This window comes from Colletotrichum scovillei (genome assembly GCF_011075155.1).
Source record: "Colletotrichum scovillei strain TJNH1 chromosome Unknown Contig00003, whole genome shotgun sequence".
Taxonomy (NCBI): Eukaryota; Fungi; Ascomycota; class Sordariomycetes; order Glomerellales; family Glomerellaceae; genus Colletotrichum; species Colletotrichum scovillei.
The window spans coordinates 3,251,310-3,272,137 of NW_023336261.1; the positions used below are offsets into that span (position 1 = coordinate 3,251,310).

At 51.7% G+C, this 20,828-nt stretch overlaps 9 protein-coding genes across 9 annotated transcripts; 3 read left to right on the forward strand and 6 right to left on the reverse strand.

Moving 5' to 3' along the window:
- Positions 1-246: 246 nt before the first annotated feature.
- Positions 247-1,884, reverse strand: HER10_EVM0006831 (ARD/ARD' family protein). The gene is made up of 4 exons (XM_035476405.1): positions 1,332-1,884; positions 926-1,237; positions 811-870; positions 247-760 (listed from the first exon to the last, which is right to left on the reverse strand). The coding sequence occupies exons 1-4, from the start codon at positions 1,359-1,361 to the stop codon at positions 629-631; spliced, it is 534 nt and encodes a 177-aa protein (XP_035336164.1). The 5' UTR covers positions 1,362-1,884; the 3' UTR covers positions 247-628.
- Positions 1,885-2,010: 126 nt separating this feature from the next.
- HER10_EVM0011178 (Der1-like family protein) lies at positions 2,011-3,566 on the reverse strand. Its single transcript, XM_035480616.1, has 2 exons — positions 2,915-3,566; positions 2,011-2,789 (listed from the first exon to the last, which is right to left on the reverse strand). The coding sequence occupies exons 1-2, from the start codon at positions 3,092-3,094 to the stop codon at positions 2,232-2,234; spliced, it is 738 nt and encodes a 245-aa protein (XP_035336551.1). The 5' UTR covers positions 3,095-3,566; the 3' UTR covers positions 2,011-2,231.
- A 220-nt stretch (positions 3,567-3,786) lies between these two features.
- Positions 3,787-5,210, forward strand: HER10_EVM0008607 (histone H3-like centromeric protein cse-4). The gene is made up of 3 exons (XM_035478122.1): positions 3,787-4,300; positions 4,352-4,476; positions 4,533-5,210. Exons 1-3 carry the CDS (start codon positions 4,237-4,239, stop codon positions 4,746-4,748), a joined length of 405 nt encoding a protein of 134 aa, XP_035336317.1. The 5' UTR covers positions 3,787-4,236; the 3' UTR covers positions 4,749-5,210.
- Positions 5,211-6,225: 1,015 nt separating this feature from the next.
- Positions 6,226-8,497, reverse strand: HER10_EVM0004974 (metallopeptidase family M24; the record flags this gene model as incomplete). Its single annotated transcript, XM_035474600.1, has 4 exons — positions 6,226-6,651; positions 6,714-6,975; positions 7,077-8,166; positions 8,251-8,497. 4 exons carry the CDS (start codon positions 8,495-8,497, stop codon positions 6,226-6,228), a joined length of 2,025 nt encoding a protein of 674 aa, XP_035335989.1.
- Positions 8,498-9,621: 1,124 nt separating this feature from the next.
- HER10_EVM0011427 (uncharacterized protein) lies at positions 9,622-12,916 on the forward strand (the record flags this gene model as incomplete). The annotated part of the gene is made up of 7 exons (XM_035480860.1): positions 9,622-9,663; positions 9,721-9,902; positions 9,955-10,296; positions 10,348-10,480; positions 10,558-12,343; positions 12,399-12,583; positions 12,638-12,916. The coding sequence occupies 7 exons, from the start codon at positions 9,622-9,624 to the stop codon at positions 12,914-12,916; spliced, it is 2,949 nt and encodes a 982-aa protein (XP_035336577.1).
- Positions 12,917-13,258: 342 nt separating this feature from the next.
- On the reverse strand, positions 13,259-14,730 carry HER10_EVM0002555 (tryptophanyl-tRNA synthetase; the record flags this gene model as incomplete). The annotated part of the gene is made up of 5 exons (XM_035472261.1): positions 13,259-13,716; positions 13,785-13,903; positions 14,009-14,124; positions 14,188-14,268; positions 14,398-14,730. The coding sequence occupies 5 exons, from the start codon at positions 14,728-14,730 to the stop codon at positions 13,259-13,261; spliced, it is 1,107 nt and encodes a 368-aa protein (XP_035335759.1).
- A 433-nt stretch (positions 14,731-15,163) lies between these two features.
- Positions 15,164-16,515, reverse strand: HER10_EVM0004714 (ribosomal protein S10p/S20e). The gene is made up of 4 exons (XM_035474348.1): positions 16,388-16,515; positions 16,176-16,300; positions 15,682-16,109; positions 15,164-15,595 (listed from the first exon to the last, which is right to left on the reverse strand). The coding sequence occupies exons 1-4, from the start codon at positions 16,445-16,447 to the stop codon at positions 15,360-15,362; spliced, it is 849 nt and encodes a 282-aa protein (XP_035335965.1). The 5' UTR covers positions 16,448-16,515; the 3' UTR covers positions 15,164-15,359.
- A 196-nt stretch (positions 16,516-16,711) lies between these two features.
- On the reverse strand, positions 16,712-17,861 carry HER10_EVM0006744 (uncharacterized protein). The gene is made up of 2 exons (XM_035476321.1): positions 17,536-17,861; positions 16,712-17,307 (listed from the first exon to the last, which is right to left on the reverse strand). The coding sequence occupies exons 1-2, from the start codon at positions 17,743-17,745 to the stop codon at positions 16,924-16,926; spliced, it is 594 nt and encodes a 197-aa protein (XP_035336156.1). The 5' UTR covers positions 17,746-17,861; the 3' UTR covers positions 16,712-16,923.
- Positions 17,862-19,582: 1,721 nt separating this feature from the next.
- HER10_EVM0003815 (histone-like transcription factor and archaeal histone) lies at positions 19,583-20,804 on the forward strand (the record flags this gene model as incomplete). The annotated part of the gene is made up of 5 exons (XM_035473479.1): positions 19,583-19,667; positions 19,820-19,833; positions 19,923-19,976; positions 20,045-20,713; positions 20,775-20,804. The coding sequence occupies 5 exons, from the start codon at positions 19,583-19,585 to the stop codon at positions 20,802-20,804; spliced, it is 852 nt and encodes a 283-aa protein (XP_035335866.1).
- Between the last annotated feature and the right edge of the window lie 24 nt (positions 20,805-20,828).

Below are 20,828 nucleotides of genomic sequence, written 5' to 3' on the forward strand. Positions count from 1 at the left end.
TATCCGTACCCCACTTCCCCATATCCCCTTTTCAATCCCGGTACATGCATGAGCGGCTGGGTAACTGTATAATTAACAGCATGTCTCTCACTCTCCATGCATCTAAAATTAGCTTCTGATGCTGGTTTTCACGATCCTCAGCCACAGGATGAATGTCGGATGATTATCGCATCGGCTCCTCATGACCGTCAAGGTAGGTGGGTAGGTAGGTAGTGCTGGATAGGCCACTCCCATTCTCCGCTGTGTACTGGTTCCAGCAGAGCAGTGCTTGATCTTACGGGTGAGCGGCCTTTCACCGTTGGCATCTCGGGGTTGGCAAGCCGGTCTTCATGTGATGGAGGAATCAGACAACAGGGACAAATCTCGTCAGACCTTGTTGTATTTGCGCCGTGCAGTAGAAGGAGATGTCAGTATAGGCATTGCCCAGTCTAGCGCTTGTCTGCCAAGTCGTACATTAGTCAAAGAGGTGCCTTCACAGCAAGACTTGCTGTACTCGGAAACATGATTAGAGTGCAAAGGATCCCGCAAGTGACACGAATCATCTCCATACTCCCACTAGATATCTTATCCACATGCTTCGCTCATGCCCACAGACTCTCCCACATGTACCATGTCCTTGGCTGGTTGTTCATGCTGACACGCCGTTCTGAAGGTATTGCTCAACATATTCTTTCCTGTGCGGATTCACATCAAGATCCTTCGTCCTGTTCAAAGGGGTCCACTTGGGCTCATCTTTGAAGAGCCTCATTGCCTTGATGTACTTTTCACTGTTAGCAAACTACACAACATCTGGGTACATGCACTGCTTACGTTCGACTCGTCGGTTGTAAAGCGGTGGTAGATGCCAGGAGGCAGGATGATTAAGTCGTCCTGCCAATGGTCAGCTGGTTGCAGCGCCATTTGCCGACGAGCATGGCGATATTACCTTCTCAACACGGATACGAACCCAAGCGTCATCGGCGCTTCTGACGTCAAAGAACCCTTGACCGTCGCGAACATAGCGAATTTCCTCATCCTCGTGCAAGTGCTCGTGGAAGAAGGATTTAACCTTTTCCTCATAGATCTCGCCCATCTTCTCTGGCGACACAACAATCTCGTCTCGGTTCCTATAGCCGCGGTCCGAAGCCAGCTGGTTGACCCCATCCAGATTGGGGATTTGGTGGTAAAAGACACCAAGCTTCTTCAGATCTTCGACGGTAACCTCCTTGCCAGAGTCATGTGCCAGGCGCTGGTCACCCTATGGTGTCGTTGATAGTCAGTGGTTAATTATTGCCGACGACTCAAGCTTTGGTCATTTTGAAGATTTAAAGAAAGGCTTCTTCTCAACTTACATCAAGGCCGTCATACCAATAAGCCCTCATGTTGGTGAGTGGGTAGTGTATCGCAAGCCTGAGAGCTGTGCGTAAATGAGACTTGGAGGTTTTGTATGCCTGTATAGATGGCACTGTAAGTATTTTGTATCAAGAATATTCCGCAAAGTAGAATATCAAAAGATTCTGTGGTTGGCAACAGTATTGAGCTGGTATTACTTCGATTGCGCTCTGGAGGCAGTAATGAGGTCGGGTTCACTTTTTGTATTTGAAATGACGCAATTGGCTCAGCAGGTGGGGTCATTAGAAGAGGTGCTGAAAATGAAGCGTGTCGTTGTCCGTCCATCCGTATCTATCCGTACGGACCTGGTCTACCTCTAGGTACCTTAAGGTAAGTCAGGTAGCACGTGGGCGGGGCTGCCATAGGTCATTCCGGCTGGACCCCACCACCGGCGCGCGGCAGCAGCCCGGCCTTCCTTTGCGACCGCGCATGGAAGTCAAGACGGCCGGAGTCGGAGCCAAAACCATCGCTTGAAATGTGAATTGGCTACCTCAAGGGAACTGAAGAAACAGCAATGCCAGCCGAAGCATATTGATTCACGACATATTAGAAGAGGAGACGCACGTTGCGAAGAGAACATGGATAACAATGCATGAAACACTTACGTTGACATGTGCTTTCGCCTGGCATAACTGTCGGGTGGAAGTTAGCTCCAAGGTATCTATGCTTCTATGCTTATGGCGAATTCAAGCCTGAGGTGCTTCGTTGATGAAGATCATGCATGGATACAAAGACATGTGCCGCTTAATGGCGGTATTGATACCCCAACGCCAAGAACCATGCAAATATTGCTAATCCCACCAGCTTTTCCGTCTCCATGTTCTCTTCGCAACGTGCGTCTCTTTGCCCAACATGTCCCGTCATCGTACATCAGCAGCAAGCTCTGGGCCTCCGGCAATGGCAATCTCGTTGTTGATGCCATCAGCTGTTTCCTCCACCTGCCGCCTCTCGAAAAGCCTCCTCCACCAGCCTGGAGGGTCGAAAGGACGCGACCCATTGTGCAAAGGCGGGTATACATCAGTAAAGAAGTACCAGATGTGACCGATCACCACGCCCATAATTTCATCCTTGGGAATAGAGCCATGGAGGATAAGACTGAAGGCCATCAAAACCCACGGTAAGTAGGGGGCTGTGAAGACCAGCAGTCCAAGGAAGCTCAATCTCGTATCCGGGTTACGCCGCGACCAAATATAAACGAGAGTTGAAGAGAGTGGGTGCCCCAAGAACGGCATCGAGACCAGTGGCGACAAGAGAAGAAGACTCGCCATGGAGTAAACGAGCAACCAGGAAAAGTGTGCTGGGGAGCGGCCAGAGGACTCCTCGAGTAATCGCGCGTAGCGCTGAAGGAAGTAGACGTGGAATAGCAGATCGAGCGAGAATGGACCGAAGTAGAGGAACGTAGTAAGAAGACGCCAGTACTATGAGGGACATTCAGAGTGATCAGCAATAGTTCAAATGTCTTCGGGGGAGAGAACTAGACTGTGGTGGGGTTGCAATCAACGCCAACACATCAACAAATGAAGAATGGGAGAGTTAGGCGAACCTGGGATTTGGCGAAGACAGCGCGAAAGCTGTAAAACAACTGAAAGGGAGTGACCATTTGACATTGTACGAGAGCGCTAGTCAGAACGGTAGCAGTCGTCCACCATCTGGTGCAAATGGGCATTTCCCAGAACCACGTCTCAAGGGGGAATCGGCCCCCGTCACCCATCATCTGGTCCATGCTGCGTAACGAATTGGGACGAGAGTGCTTCAGAGGCGAAGATGCGTTGACAAAGAAGTTGCCCTCATTGCCTGCTGTGCCGGAGCTGTGCGGAAACAGAAGGGCGTGAAGTGCCGTCTAAGTATCTTGGTCGTCTAAGCGTGTAGCTAGGTTGAGGGGTTGCAAAAGCGTCGGGGACGACGGATAACACCACGTTTGCGATGCTTGTCGACAGAAGAGACCGAACGACTGACCGTGACTACACGGAGAGACGTAGTTGAATTTGCAATGAATTGTCAGATAAGTCGCCGGCTTGGGAAGCGACTGAAGTTAGAGAGGGTGGGAGCACGACTGGTCGCTTATGAGGTAGTTAAGTTACGAGTCTGGAGAGGTGGCCTCTGAGTAACGTAGGTAGGTACCTAGCGAGTAGGAATTAGGTAGGCACGGTTGGCACCTTGAGCGCTGACGAACGGTTGATGCCGGTGAATTTACTGCTGGAGGTGAAGTGGGGAGTGGAGACAGCTTGGCAACCAGTACTTAGCAACAGTAATCAGTCCCTTGTAAACTGGTGCCGTTCCTTCCCACAAGGTACCTTATTCACGTATCCGTATATCCACATCACCTTACCTAGCGCATCACGTGCCATCAGTAAACCCAAGGGTGTGGAAAAGGACCCCATCAGCCTCACAGTGCCGACTCCCAAACAGACAGCCCTGCACAGCAAGTGGTGCAGTACGCGTAAAGTGGCCTGGCGTAGCTAGGACACGCGTTAAGAAACACGCGAAACGCGTCCCGACTCAATTTCCCTGAAAATCGCGGGGCTGGTAGCGCACTCCGGCTCAGGTCCTATCGGAATGGGAGAGTGGCTCGATTACATCCGCTACTCCTTCAACACCACCATGATCACCTCCGAGCTGCAATCTCGTCCCGGCTTCTAATCCGTCAAGCATAATAGATGAAGCTCAGTTGACCTTCATCCTTCTGTCCCTACTGTCGCAATCCCTATTGAGAATTTCCTACGCCGCCTTCGCTCTCGCAACCTTGTCTTGGCTATCGCACTTGCCCGGCCCTCCTTTGGACGCGCACTTCGCCCCTTTAGTCAAAATAAGGATCCCCCGAGCAGACCTCTACAGAACAGACTTCGGAAAACGCCGCCCATCGCCATGCCTCCGAAGAAGAGACAGTCAGACGCTGTGCGTCGCAAATCACGACAGAGCGATGTCCAACGTAAAGATTCTGTTACCCCGGTCGTGCAGGACGGGTGCTGACGAGGAACAGCTGGCGATCCGATCCCCAATCGAGGCAAGCGACGCTACAGACCAGGGACGGTTGCTCTTAGGGAGATCCGGAGATACCAAAATGGCACCGACCTTCTGCTGCGACGTCTTCCCTTTTCACGTCTCGTGCGTTCAGACCCAGTCAATACTCTAGGACGCGACAGGCTAACCGTTCCCTCTAGGTTCGCGAAATTGCCGAGTCGGTGAGGCCTCGAGGCGAAGCTATGCGATGGCAGTCACAAGCAATACAAGCACTGCAAGAAGCTGCCGAGGCTTTCTTGGTTCACCTTTTCGAAGATACAAATCTCTGTGCAATCCATGCTAAGAGGGTCACCATCATGCAAAAGGATATCCAGCTTGCAAGGCGCATTCGCGGCGTATGGGGTGGCCTCGGCTGAAGTTACCAAGGTTAACGAGGACTACTGATCTATGGGGCTTCTTACGATCACCGAGCCGCCTTGGTGAATTCCTGGGGCCGCCCTCTGGGCATTGCTCGCTAGATTTGCGAACACGCGGGATCCTTCCCACGAGATGTATAATTTCTCTGGCTTCTGTTTCTGTTATCTGTTATGTCATGGTTGTGCGGATACCCCTTCTGGGATGGCGGTTTATTCTTGAAATTTTATAGGGGGTGGGGAGTTCGTGGCGTTGGCGATGCTTCTTTGTTACTTGAATGTCAACACCTTTTGTGTTGGCCATGCGGTGTGACTTAGAAGGAAGGTTACGTCAGAGGATAGGAAAACACCAAGGCACCGAGGGGCCAATTTTTGACGCCCTCGAGTAACGAGGTCCTTCAAATTAGCAACCAAACAGAATCACTCACGGTTCCTAAGGTGCCTAGGTTACGTAGCTAACGGCGCGTCGCCGGTACGGGTCACCAAGCTTGCCGAGTATACCTAGTTCCTCAATTCGTTTCCGCAATCTACGTTCCAGACCGCCACGTTTATAACGCACGTCAGGGGCGTAGCTGAGGTTGTGATGTTGGAAGTCGCCCGACCAAAATGCCTGTATTCAACTGTACCTCATTCGCAAGGTCATGGAATGTACCGTGTCATAGGTGCTTATGTAAAGAAGAGCAACAGAAGTATGAGACTAGTAGTACCTTACCTAATGGAGCGTAAATCAATGATCGTAAGGGCACGTAAGAAAGGTGCACATCATGAGCGTGCTAAGGTACGACTTTTCGTTTGCAAACATATTCTCATTTAGTCTCTCCCTCCTTCCTCCACCACCTGCAGCAACGTTGGTTGACTTCGCTTTCCATCAGAGCTTAAACGTTCCCATGAGCGGCCTCCTTTCAGCAAGATTTGCCGGTCGGCGCCTGGCTTGGCCGATCGGCGCTGGCTTTTGCGTCACCTACTCACTTGTCCATCGACAAACGCCTGGGAACTTTGGCTCTCATCTCGCCTCAACCGCGGCATCGCCCAATCGCGCGCAAGATCGCCGTTCATTCGGTAGCTTGAATCCAGAATCGATGAGACAGCTTTCGCGCGGCAGCATCTATGGTATGAGAATTATATATCCCGAACGGGCATATCTTGTTAATACTGGTATAGGATTTGGAGTTGGACTTCTGGTCGGCTTTCTATCTCACACTCTGGCTCTGCTTACCGGCCTAGCCATGTTCACCGTTTACGTACTTGCTGCCGCTTCCCAGGGAACTCACTCGTCGGGTTATGGTTATTTGAATTCGGTGCTAACAATCGTTCCATAGCTTGCGCATCGATATGGCTTAGACTTGCCCCAGCTTCTGGGCTTGAAGAAACATCTAAACAAGGCCATTCTGACAAAGCCTTTTCACAATGCTGTTTTCCGGCTATCTTTCGCAGCTACCTTTACTCTCGCCGCCTTTGTCCGCTTTTAGGTCTGGTAACCTCAGAAAGGTTGCGTCTCCCGTGTCAGCCACGCTAGGGTCAAGGGGTCATTCTGGAAATAATCCTTCGTTTTGTGGAAGATTTCCGCGTTGTGCTTGTTGAGCCACGCCTTCTCTTCCACTGTCAGGAGACTGGGGTCAATCAAATTCTGGCAGTATGGGACCATAGTGACGTGCTCGAAGCCCAAGTAGGGCTTGTCGCCAAAAGAATGCTTTGTCTTGACTTCGGTTACCATTGCGACATTCTCGATCCGAATGCCATATGACCCGTCCTCGTAAAATCCTGGCTCGATAGACACTACGTTGCCTGGTGCAAGAGCGACTTCGGCAAACTGGACTCTAGTGCCGATACCGATAGGGCCCTCATGTACGTTGAGGTACGACCCAACACCATGGCCAGTTCCATGACGGTAGTCGAGGCCCTCTCTCTGGGGCGCAAGCAGTGTTAGTTACCCATCTCTGCTGGTCGAGGCTGCGATTTAATACGTACCCATAGGTGCTGGCGAGCCAAGCAGTCAAGCGCAAAGCCAGTTGTGCCTTTGGGAAATATCGCAGTGTCCAGCGCAATGTTCCCCTTCAGCACCAAGGTATAGGCGAGCTTCTCCGCTTCCGTAGGTTGTCCGAAGTGCAAAGTCCTTGTTGTGTCGGTAGTTCCGTCGAGGTACTGCGCACCAGAGTCGCACAGGTAAATGGCATTGGGGTCAATGGTGCTGCATGCCCCTCGCTCCGGCTTATAGTGAATCACAGCGGCGCTGGAGAGATGTTAGCAAGAGTTGGAATGGTTGGTGTCTCATAGTGCCACCATAGTCCAGGTAGAATATGTTCACTAGAGGCAAGAGAGGTCCAAACTCACTTCGCACCAGTCGATGAAATGGTGTCAAATGACAAGCCGACGTAATCTTTCTGCTTTGCACGCAGTTGTTCGAGTTTGTCGCCTGCCTCAACTTCGTCCAACTTCACTTTCTTGGCCACAAGCTGGTCTTCCAGCCAAGCAAAGTACTCGATCAAAGCAGCGCCATCGCGAATGTGACAAGCCCTCATTCCAGCCATCTCGTTCTTATTCTTGACAGCCTTGGAGTCCCCGATAGGACTTCGTACCTCGTCAACTTGACCGTCTCCACCCAGGGAGCGCTTCAATGCCCAAGATGCCTTGTTGGAGATCATGAATCTCTGAGATGTGGTTCCAGTTGCTGACTCGGTCGATTTAACCTCGGATCGTAAAGCGTCAATTGCATCGAAGATGGCTTCGTAAGGCTTAACAGCCACGTCATTCTCCGCAAGATAATCCCGGGTCTCTTTTCCAAGCTTGGTATCGTCAACATAAAGGGTTGCTGAATCGGGAGTAATGATTGCATATGAGAAGAAGACGGGATTGTAGGGAATGTCGTCGCCGCGGAGATTGAAGAGCCAGGCAATCTCGTCGAGCATTGACACAACAAAGGCAGGTGAGTTCTTCTTTTCCAGCTCCTGGCGTAAGTCCTTGAGCTTGCTCTTGACGTCCTTGCCATTGAACCTCTCGGGCAGCACTTTGACGGGGTTCTTGGGGCGAGCCGGGCGATTAGCAGCCCACACAAGATCCACCAAGTTGTCATCCAAAGGTAGCAGATCACTACCGCCAGATCTCTTGACCTTTTCAGCGAGTTTCTTGGCTACGGAGCCTGTGATGAGTTTGGCGTCAACACCGACAACCTTGCCGCCACTAGACTGTTCAGCAGACCATTCTTGCCATGTAGGAACATCTTGGAGACCTTGCTTCAAGAGCAACCAGTTTTGATCAAGCTGCTTCGAAGCTTGGTTGAAGTATCTTCCGTCGGTAGCCAGTGCAGCCTTGTCCAAGGTTACGACAGCGCAGCCGGCAGAGCCACTGAAACCAGAGATGAATTCCCGGCGAGCATCGCAGCCAGCGATGTATTCGGAGGCATGGGAGTCTTCAGAGGGGATGACTACACATTGAAGAGCAGGGAATCAGTGACGACGCTACAACAACGCAACCAGCAGAAGATTGGCTTGCAGTGATTTGTCCATACCGTAAACATCGACCTTGCGCTCCTTCATCAGCTCTCTGAGCCTTGAGAGGCGGCTGGTTGTGTCAATTCGCTCCATATCGAGGGCTGGGACTTGGTGTAGTGCTCGATGGCCAAGGCCAGGAGAAGATATATGAAAGCCGGCGGATGATGCAGCGGGCGGGGGCCAGACGCTGACGCTGCTTGTAGGGATTCGAAAGCTGGTTCGGCAGACAAGACAAAAGGCAGGGCGAAGACTGGTCCTGAGCATGAGGAGAGAATGCTGGAGGTACGACCAGGACGGTGGGCGCGTGTGGTCAATTTCACTAGGAAGCGGAGGTTAAGGCAAAGGTAAATGGGATACCCGATGTGGCTTGACCTGCGCGGGGACAACTAACTCCACGGGCAGCGTCGGGACAAGTAAGGTCGGTAGGCAGGTAATGGAAGGAGCTGACCGTGACGACTCCACGTTTGGACAATGCTGCAGCTCAGGCCTGGGTGCAGTAGGTAAGTTAGTCCTGCCTACCTACCTGATAGTGTGGGCCTGGACGACAGATACATACAAATGCACACCAGCTCTCCTTCCATAAAAGTGAGTAGTGCCCCGCACCAGCTCATGTTCAGACCTGAGGGAGGGGCAGATTTCCGTTACTGCCCGCCCTTCTGTGTGGTACCGAAGACAGCGGGGGCCTGTGTAATAGGCAGCTGGAGCATGTGGCGTGGTGAGGTGGCACGTGGGTGGCATGGGCAGATACCAGAGCACTTTGTTAAGTGCATATGCACCTTAATTGGGTCAGTAAGTCGGTCACCTTCAAATGCCTTAGGTGAATACTCATGCCTTGCACAGAGGTATCTACCAGTTGCCTACTTCCCAAGACTTTTAGTCACCTTAATCGCATAAACGGAACGTGAGCTACCATTCTTGCCAATGGAAGGGGATTATTTTGGATACCTAGGTGTCGTTGTTGTAACTTGTTCGCAGGCAATGCCAGGTTATCCGTAGAAATTAAAACAATAAATCTTCTTCTATCCGTGATAACTCGTATCACTGTCTTTCTTTTCCCTCTTCCCTTCCAATAGAAAAAGACGTTGTCCGTTCTTCACCAGGTTAATTTGTCGCTCGTGTCATTTGGTCCTCCAGGCGAGCTGACCCACCCTCATCTTCTCCGAGCTTTCTCACGCTTCACTCTGGGCACTCGGCCTGCATTCTATGTTTACCCAGAGCCTCAACTTCAAATTGAGACGCTCAACCATAGCTCCAAGCTCTGACACCGCCATCCATCCTGCGCCCGCCTCTTCACGTCGAAGCACATCTTCATCATTGAGTAGATAGTTGAGTGCCAACATGAGAACAAAATCGACAAATATTTGAGTGCTTCATCCTTCCTCGCAAATATGGAACCTCAGCTGCCGTCTACCATACAAGAGGCAGAAGCCGTAAGTCTCGTACCCATCCTCGGCAAGATAGTGACTATGCTGACAGTCGCCTCGCAGTTAGTACTGGCTCTCTACGAACCGTCTCCTCCTGAGACCATTGCGCGCATCCAAGAGACGCTTCATCGCATGCAAAGATCCCCTTCCGGCTGGTGGATCGCCCGTGATCTCTTAGGCTACGCAGACGACAAGGTCAAGTTCTTCGGTGCCCTTACCCTGATCGTCAAGCTCAACACCGAAAGGTTGTATACCACCTCTCAATTTGGCCAGCACCGCCACTAATATCAAGATCAGCTCCTCACTGTCAAAGGAAGATGCATCAGAATTGCTACAGAATCTCATAGGCTGGTTTGTCAGGTCTCTGGACGACGGCTCCGGAGCCATGGTCGTCAGGAAGCTATCCGCAGCTTTGGTAACCTTTTTCCTATGCTTTCCCACCCAGTGGGAGCTTTGCATCCGTCACCTCTGTTTCTCTCTGTCCGAAGGTGTAGCGTTGCCCCAAGACCGAGTCGATGAAACCATCGACCTATCGAGCGTCCTGCAAACACTTCAGCCTCGAAATGTCCAGGCCGCACTATGGTTCTCAGGAGCACTAATAGACGAAGCAACAAAAGTGGAAATGAACTCGGCAAAACAGTGAGCATTGCAGCCTTTCTAATCCTAGTCTGTTCGCTAACGGCGCGGAAGCATGGGTTTGTATGAAAATCTCACGCGCAATGTTCCAGATGCTATGGTTCTCATGTCTCACGGATTTTCACGTCGAGGATCTTCAGATCCAATGAGCCACAGCTTACAGAAAGACACTATAACTTGTTTACAGGTAGGTAGTCACCTCGTTCAGACAACCGCGCGGATGCCTCATCTTTAGGGACAAGTTGCTCACCACACATCGTCCAGTCGTGGGTTTGGTTCTCTCAGAGGGTGTCAGCGCACAATGACGAGCTTGTCCACTCTCTTCGGGCTCTGGTTCAGCCTACGATCACAGCTCTGTGCGACGACGAATTGTACGAGGTGGCCGTGGAGTTGCTCTCCGAAATTCTGTCAAACTACTCGGGCTTCTTGACAGATGAACATTACGAATCTCTCTTTTCTCTCTTCGAGACCCAGTGGTCTCACGAGCGATACCAGCGTCTTGTCCAAGGGGACTTTGACTTTGATTCCGTTCAATTCGGGCAGCTCATGATCGCTCTTGGCGACTCAAAGGTTGAGGATCTCATTCACGGTGTGGATGCCCGCTCATCGCGTTTTGTCGCACATCTTCGTGGGCTCCTCTCTGCCCAAGGATATCCTGTCAGCGAGGACAAGATTTTCGTCCCGGCCCTCGAGTTCTGGTCCACCTATGTTGAGACATTAACAGACTGCATTTACTCGGAGGAAGAGGGCTCAAAGGAATGGGTCTCTACGGCTACATCCCACGTTCTGGAAGCTATATCGACTGTGTGGCAACGGATTGCATACCCACCTGCCAGTGTTCTTGCTGATTGGGATTCGGCTGACCGCGCCGGTTTTGGCGATGCAAGGAAGGATGTCGCTGACCTTCTTCAATCGACCTTTACCGTAACTGGACCTCCCTTGATTTCAACTTTCGCCAATCTGACTCTTCAGTCGTTGTCACCAAACTCTTGGTCTGACCTTGAGGCTGCAGCATTCTGTCTTGGATCCCTCGCCGATTGCGTAACTGGAGATGCCAGGTGCGACGAAAGCCTCAGAGCTGTTTTTTCCTCGCCACTATTCGAACTTCTTCAGACATCGAGTTCATCTATGCCAGGTCGCACTCGCCAGACCTGTATATCCCTGATTGAAAGATACTCCGATTACTTTGAGCGCGAGACGCAAAGCCTTCCAGCTGCACTGAATCTGCTCTTCTCTGTCCTCGCTGATCCCTTACTAGCTGGGCCGGCCGCAAAATCCATTTTACAGCTTTGTTCCTCGTCACGCTCCATCCTGGCATCAGAGGCAAGCGCATTCCTCAGTCAATATGAGGGTATTGCCGCACAAAGCCAGCTGGACTGTATGGCAGTTGAGCGAATTATGGGAGCCATAGCCGCTGTCATCCAAGCCGTCCCAGATGAGAGCACCAAATTCGACCATCTTAACTTCTTACTCTCGTTCGTCCAGAAAGACGCTCGCTTGTCAATGCATCTATTGTCCTTACCTAGACTCCAGAGCGACGCATCAGGCACCGGAACAGACATTCATCGCTGCTCGACGCTAGGCGATCCGTCGGAACTTCCCCTGCACATGGCCTTGAAAGCTCTGAGATGCCTCATAGGCATTAGTAAAGGCCTACAGGCTCCAGGCGACGTGCCTTTCGATCTAGACAGTGAGAAGGATATCCCGGCGACCGACAGCACCTCCAGACTCGGCCATTTGCAGTCTGGGATTATGTCAATGATAGTACAGCTTCAGAGAGCGTTCCCACAGAGCGACGAAATCTCCGAGAGCATTTGCACCATTTTCCGATCAGGGTTTTCCGAGTCGGACGCTGGCCCATTCGTTTTCCCTCCAGTGCTGGTATGCAACTACCTCACTGAACAGACACCTCAAACACCTCGAATTGGCTACTTTGTGAACACTGCTTGTTCTTTTCTCAGTTCACTAAGAAATATGAAGAGCGGTGATGTGGATGAAGTAAGGACGAAACTTCTCCGATGGGTCGTTACTTTACTACAGCAACAACCAGGTAAGGTCGCATTAGTTTCGATTCCAGGACCACGCTGACAATTTTGATGTAACAGAGCCAGATAATGATGTAGAGTTGGCGCAGAACGGGATTGAATTTACGAACCGCTTGATCTCGCGGGAGCCTGCGTCGCTGTTCCGACCGGATTGCCTCCCCCTTACGGAGTTTTTCTTCATCTACGCCTTACGGATACTAGATGGGCGCGAGCCACTTCCCAAAGCTGCAGCTGCGGATTTCTGGGTTTGTTCACCAATTCAGAATCATACAACGCTCAATTGTACTGACCAGCACTAGGCCACGTTCATGGCTCTGAAGCCCGCAGATGCGACGATAGATCACGCGATAGCTCAATTAGGCCCACTGCTAGCCCAGTCCATCGTTCGTAACATCGGCGGAACCGCCTCAAGGAGCGAACTCGACAGATTAAGTGAGCCTCTGAAAAAGATGGTCAGCAATCAAGCCAAAGCTCGTAATTGGCTTGAGCAAGCTTTGTCGGACCCATCATTCCCAAGCCAGCAGCTAGCTGGCGATGAAAAAGCGGTTTTCCTTAAGAAAATCCTGAAGTGGGTTTGACTTTCTTCGTTGAGAGTGTGGGAATATATTACTGACCATCTCTGACAGTCTTCGTGGAGCGAGGGGTACCAATCAGGTGGTGAGAGATTTTTGGCTTGCTGCGCGAGGCTCAAACTTCGCCTATGCCTCGTGAAGAGCATGTTCGAGAACTTGGAATCGTATAGGCAATGCCTCAACAGCCCATCGGCGTCCCTCCTTCACCCAGAGATGACTCCCACTGACGATGCACAACATCGTGGTTCACGGAATGAGAAGTAATGATACATTGTATTACAAATGTCCCAGCGCCACGACAACTTAAGGGGCGCCTCGTCAAGCTGTTATCAAGATAACGATGAGGCTTCACAGCCCCGTGGCCTCTCTCACTAGGGCCATTGTTTCGTTGGCATTGAGGCGGGCCTTGCTGGCACCCTTTGCTTCGACGGCATCGAGATATCGTCCCTCGTCAACAGACAGAAGCTCCATGTAGCGCTCACGGATTCCGCCAAGCCCCTCGACCACAGCCTTTGAGACGGCTTGTTTAAGATCTCTGAGAGAGGCATGAGAAAATGAGTCGGCGAGTTGAGCTGGGTTCCTGGCATGAACATCAAAAATAGAGAGGATCTCCAACAGGTTTGATACCCCCGGCCGGTTAGTCGGATCATAGGAAACATTATTAGAGGAGTCTGTCAATGCACTCATTATCTTGACGTTGATCTCTTCGGGCGTGTCGGTGATCAGGATACGTGACCTCGGGTCCCTTGCGGATTTCGACATTTTCTGGGTTGGTTGTTGCAACGACATGACCCGGCGTGTTGGTGCTACATCTTGTTAGGGAATTGGGCCCCGGAGATAGATGATGATAAGAGAGATAGCAAGGTAAACTCACATGTGATGGTCTCAGGAGATACCAAGATAGGGCCGAAGTTGTGATTGAAATTTGTTACACACTCGCGAGCAAATTCCAAGTGCTGTCTCTGGTCATCACCGACGGGTACATGAGTGGCCCTAAACGAAATGTTAGTCAAGTGCATTGCACCATGGTTCCCATGATAGCTGCAGGCGGCGGGTGAATGACGTGGAGCGCTTGGAGATATTGCCAAGTGCACGTACCGGTGGACAAGAATATCAGCAGCCTGCAGGACGGGGTACGAGAATAGGCCGAGCTTCAGCGAGGCTTTCGCACCTTCATCAAGAATGGTGGCATCATTTGAGAGTGACAGCTTGCTCTGTCAAGAAGGACCTGGTGTCAGTGAGTTATCCATTGATCAAGAGACGGTATAGTACTAGACCTTCCACTGTGTCATTCGTGACAAATAACCCATCGAGGCCGTACAGCTCAAGATCCACATGAGCTCGGAATGCGCCGGGACCTGATGTTTGGAAGGTCAGTCTTCGGGGTCAGGGCGGCTTCAGTGATTGCCCAAGTAAACGACTTTGGGTACGCATATATGTGTGAGAGACGGGGTGAGGGAGGCGCGGAGGGGTTCGTCGTAACATACAGATGATTGATAGAACAAAGTCGAGCGTTCGGGGTTGATACCTGCAGCCAACAGAGCTGCCAGCGTTTCCCTCTTCCATTGCCTGAGCTGCTTTGCGTTCTGGGGTACGGTGATAGCATGCAAGTCGACGACAGAGTAAACAAGTTTGCAGCTCTCAGAAGGCTTGGCTTGGAGTTGCACCCATTGACGGATGGCACCGGCGTAGTTGCCCAGGTGCGGTGTTCCCGTAGGCTGGATGCCCGAGAAAATGACTTGGTGATTCCCACTTGACGCGTTGCGGCGTCCGGCCGGAACCTTGAGCCGGTGGACTGCCCGCCTCGAATTTTGCCACATGAGAAAGAGTCGTATTGATATTCAGAGTAGAGAGGTCTGACAACGTTGTTTAATTCAGGGGAAACGAAGATTTCAGCCGTTATACTCACTTTGTGTGCTCAATAACGAGAATGGGCCCAAGATGTCAAGAGGCTAGGTAAGACCCGCAGATGGCTTTAACCCCCAGAGATAGTTGCAAGCTCAATGACAGTTCACATCTGCCAGCCCGTGTGCTCTGAATCGTTGGCGTACACAAACATGATAGGCCCACTGACCGAACGAAAGGTTTCAGCGCATGGGGCAATGGGCCGGTTATTTCCGTCCTGTCTATATTGCTTTAACGGGGTGCGATTGGCCACGGGTCTGGAGACACAGTTGAGGATTTCGTCATGATATGATGTCCAACGGCAAGCAGATCGCAGGCGCACAAGCCTTTGTGAACGACATAAGAATAGCAGTCTGTGGCCCAACGCGACAAGGGCCAGGTTTGATATTTATGATTTACAGAGGACACACTCACGACGGGGTCCCTTTCCAACTATTTAATACACTGACAGAGCCTTCTGTCATTCTTTTCTTTGGCTGCCCCCAATCCCCTCCCTAGGCCCGACACACCAGCTTACACGTCGACCTATGGGTGGCCGGAACTCTTAGACGTTCAAAGCTGCCTTCCTCTTAGCCGCCTCGCCTTTCTTCCATTGGGTCTGGAGGAACCGCCGCTCCCCCTCTGATCGCTTGCCACTGTCCTTATCGAACCGAACTGTAGCCAAAAACTCCTCTACTTTCTCAACTGTATCAAGCTCCCTGTTTTGACCTAGGTGGTTCCACTGCGAGTCAATTGCCTCAGTCGTCTCTGGATCAATGGCATCCATGGCCTTGCCGACACCTGGGAAAAGAATGACACGTTAACTCTTGCTTCAGACGAGCGAGCAGGGACCTGCTTGCACAACGTCTTCCGTTGTTGTGACCTACCAAGCTTTCCAAAGTCCCACACGTTGGCCTTCATACCAATGCCGTAATAGGCGTGCTTTTGGAGGAAAGCTAGCCACAACTGAACCGTCTCAGGATTTCCGTCGCGGATTTGAACAAGACGACGCATCGTTACACGCTCGAAGTTCTCCTGTGACTTTTTGAAGATGAAACTACTCCGAGGAACAGTCCATCGTTCAGTGATTCGAGGCAGTGGCACAGGGCCGAATGCTGGGAGCTTCAGGTAGTACGCTGCGCGAAGGGCAAAGTCGGAGAAGAATTCGAGGTTCCTCAAACTGTATGAGCGCAGCTGAAGGTCGCATGAAGGAATTCCGTACTCGGCTTCGCGACGTAATGGCTGGAGATATAGTGCCTGAACGCCTCGAGGATATCTTGGTTCGTTCTCTTTGGTCTTCCCGAAGAAATGTTGCCTTGCAAGTGATAATCATCAATATCATCACCGCACATTGTATGGCCCAGTCGCAGTGAGTACTTACACAGGGTCAGACTCGCTGATAGCCTGCGGGTTTCTCGTTATTTCGGGAATTTTCGAAGGCTGCACCGCTGAGGCTTGCGGCGTCTCTGTGTTGAGTGAGCGAGTCCATGATGGTCTCAGGGTGCCCTGCGAACCAGGATTGAATGGTCAGTCAGGGAACAACTTTTGCCTCGTCCACGCATTGTCGACGCCGCGAGAGGAGAACCAACAGACCTGTAAATGTGACCGCGCCAGGCAGCGGGCGGTTGGCCTCAACAGTGTCGAAGCGCGCATCTTCTCTGCATATGTAGCGAGATACTTAAGCAATGCGATGCTGTTGGCATGCGGAAAGGGTTGAGTACGGATCTTGACGGTAAAATCTAGTGGTACCCGCAAGTTATTCATATATGAGGTAGACTGCGTGGGAACAGCCGTTTTCCAGAAAAGAGCATGTCCACTTTATTGAATACCTCGTTTTTTGCATATGACGATTTGTGACCTCGCGTTGCTCAAACACATTAAATCTGCTTCGTTGGGTGATTCAAATAGAGCGCTTGGTTGCTTCTCAAGGATAGTTCATTGTAGTGATTGAATTCAACACGATTTCATCGAATATTCACATCCTTCATGTCTTGCATTCCTGACACCTGCAACTCGGGCCATAGTTCATGTTTTGAATTTTGATTTGTTTTGCGCAGCTATCAGCCAGCGACTTCGGGTATCACGAATTTAAAGGAGACATCTTCAGCCAGAGTAAAACGTGTTCCTGGCTACTGGCGGCTGCGCCGGCGGCGCTCAACCAGTTTTTTGTAAAAGGCCTTTTTGCCGCTCGCCTTTTTCGTCTGAATCGCCTCATATTTGGATCTGAACTTGCCCGACGCCTTTTCTGCGCTTAACAACTCATCCACCAGTGTCTGCGTTCTCTCTTTGCGTGTCAAGCGAGCGCTGTAGAACTCGGTCGGGCCCTCAACAATGCGTCCAACATGAGCGTAGCGAGGTACCTTGGCTTTGAGGGATTCCTTCTTGTAGTGTCGCTTAGAATCGATGGCGGTTCCTCTCATGTGAAGAATCTGAAGATCTCGCTTCAGCTCGGGATCGTTGGGATCTGTCTTGGGAATGCCAAACCAGGCCGGGCCGGCATCATCTTTGGCAGTCTGTCTGTTGTTAGCTCACAGGTCCATTGAAGACTAATAGGCACAGCACAGAATCGGGAGAGTCTTCAATCAGAGTAACTATGAAATAAATGATCATTTTGGCGTGGCAGGTAACCCAAGACGGGCACCGTCACCACATCAAGAAAATTAAGCAGGGGTTGCTTCTCATCAGAAGATGTGAGTGGTGGAGGGCAAGGAGTAGGAATTGCGCAAGACACTGCAACGTACCTTCTTCTCCGCTGGCCTAGGATCGCGAAGCGTAACGCTCTTTGGGTCTTGTGCCTCGGCTTGCACCTTTGAATCCAGAGTTGGATTGGCAGGCGCGGCCTTCGTGGCAATCAAGGTGCAATCCTTGGGCCGTGGCGGCTGCTTCGTCGCGAGGCGACTAGCCGCTTCTTTCAGGAGTTCATCAAGACGCCCATCGCACAGCTCTGGCATAGCGATAATGTGCGATTGAACAGTGGGAGCTGAAGGAAGGCTCAGCTGTATGAAGAAAAAGGATCGAGGAGAAAGAAGAGAGTAGTGCTGGTTGAAACAAGATTTTTTTTTTTCGTCTTTAAAGGTCTAGTGGGGCAATGGGATTTGACACGAGTGGATAGTGGAATTGAGGCGCGTCGCCTGGAGGTGGTACTATGTATTAGGTAATGCATCGGGATATTAGCCGTTATGTAAGCCGGAAACGATGAAAGACCGCTGGCCAGCTCACAGACTCCCGTCGCATTGAAGCAGCGCATTGCTCCACAGTGCAGGTCGTGTTGGATTCTCGATTCTCAGCCACGTCATCGGCCACATGCAGCTCTACGCAACTGGGGACCACTTCCCCTTCACGGCATATCTAGTATTGTCTGGCATCAGATAGAAATGGCAGCACCAAATCTTGGGGTGATTCGGCCTCCCAAGGGGTTACGTGATGGACGAGGCCGTGAGATGCCCAACAGGCAGCTAAATGGAGTAGTTCGGTGTGCTCTGAGAATTGAGGCTGCATGTCGCACCCAACATACCAACTTCCCTGCCTGACGTTAGAGTACTAAGTACCTGATGCTGCATTGCCCGATCGTACAGCGCTCAACGCCTGGAGGTTGAGTTGAAGGTATGTCCAATTACCAAGAACGTATCGTGGATTATACCTTACGTAGTATAGTAGGTGTCATTACACGTCGCTTGAATCACCCGGGCCACGCTGAGGACTTGGTTCCCTACCTCAAGGTGTCAAGTACGCACACAGTCAGGTACCTAGGGCGGTAGGCAAGGTAGTAAGGTAAGATGAGGTGGTAAGGTGAGGCAGCGTTGCCTTGCAATCAGGCCGTGATGTCTATCCAGCACACCTATCTTAGTCGGGTGGCTTTTGGCGGTCAGGCACTCATGGCAGGTTTAAAAAGGTACCGCCCACATACCCTGAAGTACCTTAGTGTCGTAAGGCATCCATAACCTGACCAATGGATACCAACCTACCTATGCCCAACCTTCAGGTTTTGTGCTTTCGAGATTTCAGGTGCCTTGCCTTGCCGAGGTACACCCTTGTACCTAATGACGCTGCCCATCGAAGAGGCTATTTGTTACCTCACATCTGCCCCCCGATAAGAGGTCTGTCGAGCCCACTCAACTCACCGTATGGGCGCTTAGTAGCCAGTATCGCGTTCAAGTTCGCCTGTCGCAAACATCAACCGGCTTCAAGCATCATATTTTTAGTTAACGGAATCCAACATATCACTGACGTCTGCTGTCTATCCGTACTCACCTCCATCCACTCTAAATCGTTCAATTCTTCATCCTTGGCTCCCTGAGGTGCAATACCTTGCGTGCTTACCTTACCTACAGGCAATCGAAGTTGTTAACAGAGAACAGAGGCAGCCTGCGGCTCTGAACCTAAGTACCTACCTACATTGCCTTAAGGTACCCACCTTGCCCTAGGTACCTTACCTTGGAGACCTGCCTGACATTTACCCGCTCTCTGCTCTCTCCTCCACCGTCCCCCCCCCCCAGAGTCCAGAGTCTCAACGCCTCGAGGGTCTCTCAATGGTTGGTAGCCCGTGCATCGCAATCCGACTCTAAGCATCTGATTTGCGCATCTCACCGCGCCCCCGAGCCGAGACGCGCCAGAGCACTGATCGCAAGGCTCAAGCAACACCTTGGGCGTCCGACAGACGACCCGACAACCCCCACACACCTGTGATTCGCAGCTTTCCCGTCGCGTTGCCCACCAATTCCAACGCATCGATCAATCCTCAACCACCTTAGGTACAGTCAGGAATCACTGTGTCTCGCGACAGCTACTATGGACCCTCAAAATCAGCCTGGCTCTCATGCCCAGCAAGGCCGCCCGCAGCCCGTGTATGATACGTCTCATGGCGGCCATTATGGTAAGTGGAAATGCAACAAACCCCCTCGCCTGCCCTCCCCGATCACGCGCGAATGCGCGATAGGAGCGCGCTCTTGACGCGCGAGCTACCTCCTTCACTTCGACTCACCCTCTTCTTACCACCGTTGTACTGATGTCCATCTTCAAACTTAGGCGCAAGTGCTGCGGTTCGTATCTCCTCCTTGCGACTCGCAAACGGCGTCTACCTGCAACGAATGCGATCCATTTCATGAGCCGTATCTAATGACGCACACAGCTATCGGCCCAGGGTTTCGCTCCCGCCGAACTTTACACCGGCCCTTGGGCAAATGTGCGGTCACACCCTCATTCCCTCTCATACGAAGCTAGAGTCGACTGACGCGCGTTGCCACACGACAGGTTCATCAAGGTTTGACCGGCCAGTATAAGGACATCTTGACAACCTATTGGCAGCAGACCATCAATCATTTGGAAAGTGACAACCATGACTACAAGCTGCATCAACTGCCCCTGGCGCGCATCAAAAAAGTTATGAAGGCTGATCCCGAAGTCAAAATGATTTCCGCCGAAGCACCCATCCTCTTCGCAAAGGGCTGCGACATCTTCATCACGGAACTCACGATGCGGGCATGGATCCACGCCGAAGAGAACAAACGGCGCACTTTACAGCGATCTGACATTGCGTCTGCCCTCGCCAAATCGGACATGTTTGATTTTCTTATTGACATAGTTCCTCGGGAGGAGGCTTCTTCGCATGCCAAGAGAACAGCGGGACAGGCTGCTCCCACACCCCAAGGCGTTCCAGCCCAGGCAAACCCCCAAATGCCAGGCCAGCATGGCTCCATGCCACAGCCAGCAAACCATTCGTCCTCCTCGCATCCCATGGCGGCAACTGATTACGGTCTCGCTGGCCATGCTCTCGGGCCCGATCAGGATTACCGCCAAAACCCGAACATGTACCCCGGCCAAGTACAGCCAGGCCCCTCTGCCCCCTATGGACAAGCTCAACAACCCATGTACGGGGAGATTGAGGGCATGTATGGTTATGGGACTATGCAGCCACAGCAGGTGAGTGTCTGCCCAGTATTGATGATTCGCTACGCCACGAACGGGCTGACGAATTTGATAGCCTCCCATGTCCAACGAGGAGTTCGAGTAGACGATGGGCACGCGCAGCAACAAG